The 9,782-nt window shown below is 37.7% G+C and overlaps 1 protein-coding gene across 1 annotated transcript; it reads right to left on the bottom strand.

Moving 5' to 3' along the window:
* Window positions 1–107: 107 nt before the first annotated feature.
* LOC139990997 (uncharacterized) lies at window positions 108–7,394 on the bottom strand. The gene is made up of 5 exons (XM_072010718.1): window positions 6,458–7,394; window positions 4,411–4,796; window positions 3,308–3,706; window positions 2,420–2,827; window positions 108–1,281 (listed from the first exon to the last, which is right to left on the bottom strand). Exons 1-5 carry the CDS (start codon window positions 6,602–6,604, stop codon window positions 786–788), a joined length of 1,836 nt encoding a protein of 611 aa, XP_071866819.1. The 5' UTR covers window positions 6,605–7,394; the 3' UTR covers window positions 108–785.
* Between the last annotated feature and the right edge of the window lie 2,388 nt (window positions 7,395–9,782).

The raw sequence follows: 9,782 nt of genomic DNA, 5'->3' as shown, positions 1-9,782 counted from the left end.
ACCAATTTGGATACATTAACATTTGTAAGATCCTGAATCAACTTTCGAATCTATTTAATTTACATTGGACGCCTAAAATAAATCATTACCTTGTCATCTTCTTCGAAACTAAATTAAAAAGAAAATAAGTAAAAATTGAGAAGTAACGATTTATGATTTTTATTTAAGTAATTGTAAATCATATATTGTATACTCTTAATGTCAAAGTAAGTAATTCTTTTATTGCCTCCTTCGAAATTTTTAAGAAAATAACTGGAAATTTTCGGACAAAATTTATATGATTCATAATTTTAAACTGTGATAAAACATTTCAATATTTTCTACTTCAACAGATAATAGATCTTATAATCGTCTAAAGATCCTCCGTTAGAAGATGTACTAAGCGACTAATACCAATTTTGTAGACCACGATCTCTTGGCCTATTAAGCAATCGCGTTGAACGAATATCTTACGATTGCTACAGCAAAGATCTTGAGAGACTCTCGAACGCCCTCGACGAAAATGTCAAGGCGAGGTGGAGCTCGGTAGATAATTTAATCTGGTGGGAAATACGAAGAAATCTCAAGGAGATTGATGATTGTCTAGTTCAGACAACATCTATAATTACATTCGAGGATATAATTAGAAATCGTAATATATTTAGAAAGAAAGAACACTAATGTATTTGTTGCGTGATTTTAGACAATTTTCTATTACAATTACGCAGCTACCTTGACCAACCATATCCTTTTTAATATTTATTATTTTTCTTTCTCGGAAACGTATGTTTCTTCTTGCAGTCTCTTTAAGAGACACTATCGTTGAATTGTTTAAATCCTTCAATGGTGTCAATGTCCTTTAAATTGTCGATAGTTTCCGTTTTATTGGTTTTAGTTTCTTTCGAAATGACAGTCGTATTACAGTCATTCGATTCACTCTCCGTGGTAGTTGCTACAATTTTCTGAGTCTCGAATTCGTACTTTTCGGTACTAGCGTAATCTTCCTCTATGCTTGATTTATGGTTAGGTGGGAGAGTGATGGCGTCTTCCGGGTTTTCGTTCTCACTTAATCTTGAAAAATCGTTTGTCTTTTGTAATCTTTTTACCTCGTCTTTGTTATCGAGATAAGTTTCTTGATATCGTGTGGCAGCAAGATTAGATCTTTCATTATCCTGATCCATGAACTTTGATTGTTCTACAGCTAAATGTTTGGCTATCGTCTCTAAAGGTGACCATACTTTATCCACGAATTGTTGTCGATCTTCTGGTGCCATGGATTCCGATCTGTGAATAATATCGTACCTAAAACCAAAGGATAAAGCTTAAGTATTGTTTTTAAAATGCTATTATAATAATTATACTTAAAAATATATAGTGTAGTAGTTAGAAATAGAATAATTTTCATTTAAATTTTTCAAAGAATGTTTTCAAACAATGCTTCTTTATTCTAATTAACTGTTATTTTTACATTATGGCATTAATAACTCTATCCTTGTTGCCTGATAATATATCAACTGTTATCGCTTCGTTTCCGCAGTTAATAAAATACAATAATGTATATATTTCAGGAAGAAATCTTCCAAGGATCGTTGAAGAGAATTTACGACGAATAATTTTCGAATCGATCGTTTATACCTTGAATTTAATCGATGACATTTCACGTGGTTGTCTTTAACGAGTCGTCGAACAGTTTCGACAAAATTTTTTCACCTATCGACGTCGCACGTTCGGTGAAAGTTCTCCGCATGAATTTACCGATCTTCCCGACAATTCTGCAGATAAATCCAACGTAGAACGAAGCTACGATCGCCATTGTAACGATTCCACGATCCACCGGACGATATGGTTTACAGGGAAATCGTGTTTCGTCGATTGCGAATAAATCTAGGTGGATTCGCGAAAGCAATCCTCGAGTCTTATGTAATCGAAAGTAAGGAAGATCGTCTTCGATACAAGAACGTAGACACCGTGGGTGGAAAATTTGCACATAGAAATTTTTACGTAATCGCCGAGCCGGAAATGTGGAAATGTTATTTATGTTTCATTTTGAGCAAAATTGAATATAATTTATTTCGTACCTTAATGTGACTTCTTAAGAAAAATATCGTATTTCTGAAACGTCAATATATTTTCTATTTTGACTAGAATAAGCTGTTTAAAAAAAAAATGAATTTATAGTGTCTAATCTTGGTGCGGTCCGCAAGTTTCTATGTCCAAATTTTACTCTTGTTTGAACAAAGAAAAGGACTTTTTATTTTTCAAAAAATACTTTAGTGTACATTTAAAACGGGAAATCACGCAAATAACATACAATAACGATTTTTCCATATTTTCCTCAAACTTAAGAAGTTTGTTAAGAATAAGAAACACGACCGGATCTAATATCATTCAAAGAACGCAACATGGTTATCAGCGTGTTTTATGTATTTAAAAATTTCACCTGCTCATCTTGCTTTTCTTCCTTGGATATAGATTCAAATGAAATATCATCTGCTGCCTTTCTTCTTCGTCGGTCATTGCCTGATTGTGAGTAGACATTCCCGTCAATGATTGCGGGAGTGGAGAATGAAACTTCGGCCCTCTGTTATATTGAATCGGTCTTCGCAGTTCGTAATCGTCCACAGGCACTTGTTTCGGCCTGTTTGTCTTTTTATTTTGCTCTGTAATGTCGGTGATGGGATAAATGTCCAACATAACACTGAACGGCTGCGGTTTCCGCTTCTTTCCATAATTACTCGGATAGGAAGCTGGATTTTCGTACATGGATTCAATCGACGTCGGTTTATAATAATTAGATGGCCGTCCGTAAGCATCGTAGTTGTATCTGTGAAGACCTGTCGGTGAAAATCTGAAAAATCGAACTGATTTCATTTTTCCATATTTAAGAACATTTTTTTTCCAAAGAGTTCGTTGCATTGTAATATTTTCTAAGTGCAATATTTTCAGAAGTACCTATAACATTTTTTATTTACATGTAATAGTTTGTGCTAAAGAAATTATTGTAATATATTTAAATCGATGTCCAACTACGATAGTTAAATAATTTTATTATTAAATTTACGTTCAGCGAACAGATTTTTCAATATGTACTATATATAGTTGGAAAAATAGCTAGCTGAACGGTACAAAGGCAAACGACATACTCTACTTGCTCCTCTATCAAGCTGTAAGTGTGTAAATAATCAATAATCTCCAATATACGTGCCCTATTTTAAAAACTCTGCCACTAGAATTGTTCTATCAACTTTATGTAGGGCAAATAATCCTGCATTCTTCCCGTTGCCAAGTTTCCAACCACCAATGATACGTAGATTCTTTTCCTACAGACCTGACATTGGACGTAGCCAATAAATTCACGTCCGCCGGATGTTTCGGTTTATACTGATAAAACGGATCTTCGTTTAGCGGATAAGGTTGACTTTCATCTTCTTCCGACCTATCGCTGTTGGACATCATCTCTCCTGCTCCAGGATACAAATCGTATTTCTTTGGATTCACGTACACGCCAGTGAACTTGATGCCTCTATTTGATAAGTCAGCGTCGTTCGTCAGATATTTGATGATATCCTGAATATTTCTAGAAGCGTATGGATATCTGTACTGGGTGAGTTGAGGGTATCTTGGACGTTTAAAGGCAGTTGGTTGTGGTGTCTTCAATTCCCAATGAAAAGGAAGAGGTCGATTCTCCTCTGAACTTCCATCTTCTTCCAACTCTGGGTACTTGTGCCTATTTAAGTGTATTTAAAAATATTTTTCACACAGACACTTTTTTCCGTCAATTAGTTCTCAAGTTTCAATTCTAGAGATTTATGCCGAATGAAATAAAAAATGTGTAATATATAAATGAGATTGAAATTTTTATTCATTAGTACTTACGATCCTACGTTGATGTACGTAATGCATATTAAGTAAGAACAAAGTGAGTGATAATAGAGCTATGTTCGAGGGAAGAAGTGTTGCTGAAGAGTAGAAAGTGTTTCTTGGGGATTTACATACTGTAGGCTGTAATGTTGATTTATTGCCAGCTTGAGGCACAGGCAGGGAACACCGATATAATGAAACTGAGATAATCAGTTCATGTACATTTCCATCGAATACGAATCGTGTGTGTGTGTGTGTGTGTGTGTACGTTACAGAGGATGCTCATTAACTTTTAAACGAAGGAAAAAATGTGACGAATATAAATACTTGACGGACATTTAAAACCCAGTTACGGGTTTTGTAAGCGTTATGTAACAGCGTATTAAAATCTTCGACTTCGTTCCTGACGATCGAAGCGAAACTCTATGAAAATCAGTTCGTTTACGATGTCTTTGATGACTTGAGAAATCGTATCGAACATTTTCATTACATATTTATATCGTCAGGTTACAGAAAAAGCCACGATACAATCACTTATTTCAATAAAGAGCAACGTAGACGATATTTTACCTTTGTCTCACACGATAAACAATTGCATGATTGTCGAACAATTGTTTCCCTTCTGCCGACTCGTCCACCTTGTTCTCCACCGATTTCAGCACTCTTTTCCTTAGCTTGAAGTTATTCAGGTTCTGAGACTTAAATTCTGCGTCAGCTACTTTCTGATCGGTCGTTTCATCGTAAAGGAACAGATTCCCATCATTGTCTAAACGATCTTGAATGTAAATGGAACTGGTTCTATTCATTTCTGGCGGAACAGTCGAGTTAAACAATTTTTTCGTAAAGTTCGAAGGTTTCTTAAGAGCATTTTGCAAGATGTACATATGCTTTGTTTCCTGATTCAGTTTGCTGTTCACTGATGAAGCGGATGTGAAGTCGTATAAAAATATTCCGACCTATAATGGGAGAAAGAATAAAATTTTCAAGATTAATTTGTACTAAATTTTAATTAATTCATCTTTCTCAACTTTTTCCAAACATATGAAGCATATTTTCGTAGTGTACTAAATAATATTTGATTTTATTTTGTGAAATTATATAACAATTATATAACAATTTTAGATTTTTTCCAACATAAAAGGTATTGGAAAGTGTACTTCTTAATTTACGTCGAACTGATATCCTGTTCGCAAAAAAAGACATTTCTTCACTAGATTTCGTTTATACATTAAACCTAAACGGGAACCATTCTCGCGAAGGCGTACGTTAATTCGTGTCAAAACACAGTTAACGCCCTATATGTGAAGCACGCAGAAATCTTCTTTGAGACGCTTGGTTCGCCATGCATGCGAATCTACTGCGGCGAGATCCACGGTGAAATTGTGATTTTTAACTCTGCTACTTGTACCTGTTGCATTAATCATGGGAGAAAACTCGCGAAGTGTAATTGTGCTTATTGTTCGTCACAATGGCGTCTCATTAGGCGCCGAATGACAAAAACTTTACTTTTAACGAAACGTTTGTTATTGCAAAGTTAAACGCTTACTTTCTGTCAGGTTGCTTTAATTTTACAATTAATCACATTTTGAATCAATTATAAAGAAATCGCGGATGTTTATGCAATTTCAAACTTGTATAAACATAACTAAAGAAATGAAACTAAATAGGAATTTGTTTTACCCATTAAATGTTCTAATAATTATTCTTTAGATTTTTAAATGCATATGAATGCATAAACATTCATAATTTAATTATAAAACAAATTTCGAATTAAATAAAAACATGAAAATCAACTTTCTATTAAAACAATTAGAAAATCACGTTTCTTACGTCACAATGAATCCAATTCCTGCTATGAATGCATTAAGTACTATTTATTGATAGTTTGTTACTCGTTAAAAAATCATCGTAAGTGTTACAGCTATGCAGACGGTAGCGTTCGAACGCGGTAGAACGTAATGCACTGTTAATGATCGATACGTAATGTTTCTCGATCACGCGGGCTGAGTCATTGAACTTACTCGATGTGGCAATAGGTACACGAAACGATTCCTTGTGAGCTTTTGTAAGGAGACCGCGTAAAAGAAACCAATACTCTTTAAAGCAAATAACACGATATATAGGTGAGCAGTGTGCTACTGTTTGCATAGCGAGTATATGTAATGCTAATAGATTGTGTTATAATGTTTGAGTTTATACGATAACTCGTTCAATTGAGGATGCAACATTTTTTTGAAAAGAGGAAACAAAGAAGAATGATTGATGGTAAAAATTTAGAGACATTAATTCTTTCAGGAATGAATGTTATTTGGACTGTGGAAAAAATTCTTCTCTTCAATTATTAATAATCTTCAACATAATAATCTTAGCAATAAGACATTTCTTCTGCTGCTTTTGCAAAGGAAGTCTAATATACTAAAAATGGGACTATATTGGGAGTATATTTATTTATTAAAAATATTATTTATTGATATTTATTTATTTATTAAAAGTAAATATATTCATGGTTAAGTCAGTTAATAAAATTTCACATGTGAAATAGTTAAGAATATTTAAAGGTTGACGAGAGAAGTAAGTATTGACAAGATTTTTATTAGTACTACGGTTGGATACTTACTAATGCTACTGCCACTACCACCATAACTCCAATTACAAATTTCCTCGTAATAGAACTGTATCGACTTCTATAGTATCGATCGCCGTGATCGGAATAAAGTCCAAGCTGAGACGTATTAATTACAGTTCTTCTTCCCGTTTCCAGCATCTTTTGACTATTCGCATGACATTTTCGAGATGGATCGATCGATCTTTCGCACACTCAAGGATTTTTTTACCACATGATTACGATCTTTATCAATATAAAGTGGACATAATAAAAATATAAATAAAGCATACCAAGTAGATTTAAAAGAACATTAGTATTTCAATATCAACGATACAACAATCGAAATGGTAATTAAAATGGGCACGATCTTCAATCAAACAATCGAAGTATTATTTAAAAATTTCTAATAACAAATAGTTTTGCAAATCCTGTGTCGCAAGAACACGAGACGGTATTCTTTCGAAGTTCCATATACAACTAACGAGCACTCATTTCTCGCAACGGAGTTTTCACTGTTTGAATTCTATCATGAACGTAGAAAATTTCTTTGTTCGTGGGGGAGGCTTGTTATGGTAGTAGGAGATAGGTTATGGACTACTTACTACGCAAGGAGATTCGAGTCAAATATTATTGCACGATACTGCGAGAGAATGCCAATGTCACGGTGTCATGCTGGCTGGTTAAGCAAATCAACTATTATCGTCATTCCGTCATGGTTCACGCGGAAGGAAAGTCACTGTAATTACCGTTCCTTGTAACGGAAATTAGCGTGATGTAAAATAACTCTCGATTGATTGCAACAGCAAACTATTTTCGATTTATAGTGTTTGTTCAAGCGAGTCGAGCGTTATTCTGAATTCTCGAATGCATTTCATAATCATGAGTTAATATTCACGAGAGAAAAGGATGTCGTAGGCGAAAAGGTAATTCTCAAGACCCTCTGGCAAATCAGGTGTACCTCACTTTCGATCTATCGAAAATGTTACATCGAAACGCTCAAGTAATATGACAGAAGTATTTATCATATGTCACGACTGGTTTCAATCTTCTATATATTTTAATTTTGTGAAATGAAACACGATACAACAGCTATATTTTTATACAAACTTTTTATTTCTTTTGTAATATGCATGTGTCAGATGTACAAAGTTATGTGCATCCATTTTATCTTATATTCACTGTATTTTTCTTATACAAATGTAACACAGCATCATCAGCTTTTTAAATCAATTATTATCATTCCAATCATTTCATTGGAAACTACTTTACGACTTTGTTCGAAGCATTCGTTACACTTACAATAATTACCATCCTAGTTAAACGCATATGGTACAAGCTACTGGATATAATATATACAGCAAACCTGTCATATCGTTTTCACCCATTTTTCGATTACAGATTACTTATCATTTCCTATGGTGATCCATAAATAGCTTTGTATACTATACATTTGAGAATTACAAAAAAAAGGGCAAAAACATTGCCTATTCTCATGGAACGAAGGGTGGTAATTCCAGTGGATTCTCTGGTACATCGTAGAAATAACCAATAGGCCTCTTTGTGGTTGGTGGTAAAGTTGGTGGTGGAGCTGGTCTACCGGTTGGTGGCGCAGTATAGATAGTCGATGTTGGCACGAGAGTGTAAATTGGAGTTGGTGGAGGCGGTGGAGTTACCGTAACACGTGGCACGGTGGGAGAAGAGGGTGGGAGGTATGGCGGAGGTCGCGTACTTGGTACTGTTGGATGATACGGTGTACTAGATGTGGACAAGGTAGTAAATGGAGTACTATGCGTTGTTGGAAATGACCTTGGTGTTGTGTGGGCAGTAGTCTGATTGTCTGGAGGTAAGTACGAGCCGCCCTGCGTTGATGGTTTAGGGTAAGGCGGTGGAGTTGGAGGCTTTGGTGGTTGTGGAGGAGTTGGAGGCCTCGGTGGTTGTGGAGGAGATGGAGGTAAATATGGTTGTGGAGTTGGGGGCCTAGGTGGTGGAGTTGGGGGCCTAGGTGGTGGAGTTGGAGGTCTTGGTGGTTGTGGTGGAGATGGAGGTCTTGGTGGCTGTGGAGGAGATGGGGGTAAATATGGTTGTGGGGGCCTAGGTGGTGGAGTTGGAGGTACATATGGTGGTGGAGTTGGTGGTCTTGGTGGTTGTGGAGGAGATGGAGGTACATATGGTGGTGGAGTAGGAGGTCTTGGTGGCTGTGGAGGAGATGGAGGTAAATATGGTTGTGGGGTTGGGGGCCTAGGTGGTGGAGTTGGAGGTACATATGGTGGTGGAGTTGGTGGTCTTGGTGGTTGTGGAGGAGATGGTGGTACATATGGTTGTGGAGTTGGAGGTTTTGGTGGCTGTGGAGGAGATGGGGGTAAATATGGTTGTGGGGTTGGGGGTCTAGGTGGTGGAGTTGGAGGTACATATGGTGATGGAGTTGGTGGTCTTGGTGGTTGTGGAGGAGATGGAGGTACATATGGTGGTGGAGTTGGGGGCCTTGGTGGTTGTGGAGGAGACGGCGGTACATATGGTGGTGGAGTTGGAGGTCTTGGTGGCTGTGGAGGAGATGGGGGTAAATATGGTTGTGGGGTTGGGGGTCTAGGTGGTGGAGTTGGAGGTACATATGGTGATGGAGTTGGTGGTCTTGGTGGTTGTGGAGGAGATGGAGGTACATATGGTGATGGAGTTGGGGGCCTTGGTGGTTGTGGAGGAGATGGCGGTACATATGGTGGTGGTGTTGGAGGTCTTGGTGGCTGTGGAGGAGATGGGGGTACATATGGTGGTGGAGTTGGAGGCCTTGGTGGCTGTGGCGGAAGCGGTGGTCTTGGTGGAGACGTAGGTGGTACGGGAGGCAAATAGCCAGGTGCAGATGTAACAGGTGGTCTTGGAGTTTGAGGCGGCCGTGTGGGTGAAGGAGGTCTTGGTGTTTGTGGCGGTTGTGGAGGGAAAGTTGGTCTTGGTGTTTGTGGTGGTTGCGGTGGGAAAGGTGGTGGAGTCTTTGGTGGTTGTGGCGGCGAAGGAGGTAAATACGGTGTTGGTGGTTTAGTTGGTGGTGTCACAGGTGGTCGTGGTGGAGAAGGTGGCCTTGGGGGTTGAGGAGGCTGCGGAGGTAAAGGAGGTCTTGGCGTTTGTGGTGGTTGCGGTGGAAAAGGTGGTGGCGGTGCTGGTGTTTTTGGAGGTTGTGGTGTCGGAGGCAAATAAGGTGTCGGTGGTCTAGGTGGTGGTGTTCTTGGTGGTTGTGTTAGAGGCCGTGATGTTGTAGGAGATGGATATGTAAATGGCTGTGATGGTGTTTTATAAGTGTAACCAGTTGGTGGTGGTCGAGGCGGTGGTGTTCTTGGTGGTTGTGTTG

Source organism: Bombus fervidus, chromosome 1, assembly GCF_041682495.2.
Source record: "Bombus fervidus isolate BK054 chromosome 1, iyBomFerv1, whole genome shotgun sequence".
Lineage (NCBI taxonomy): Eukaryota > Metazoa > Arthropoda > Insecta > Hymenoptera > Apidae > Bombus > Bombus fervidus.
This window is presented reverse-complemented; position numbering and strand designations above follow the sequence as displayed.

Coding starts and splice junctions, on each gene's coding strand:
- LOC139990997 (XM_072010718.1), bottom strand. CDS start 6,604: ATGCTGGAAACGGGAAGAAGAACTGTAATTAATACGTCTCAGCTTGGA. Junction 4,797..6,457: donor TGGTAGTGGCAGTAGCATTA/GTAAGTATCCAA, acceptor CTCCCATTATAG/GTCGGAATATTTTTATACGA. Junction 1,282..2,419: donor AAGAAAAGCAAGATGAGCAG/GTGAAATTTTTA, acceptor CTTTGGTTTTAG/GTACGATATTATTCACAGAT.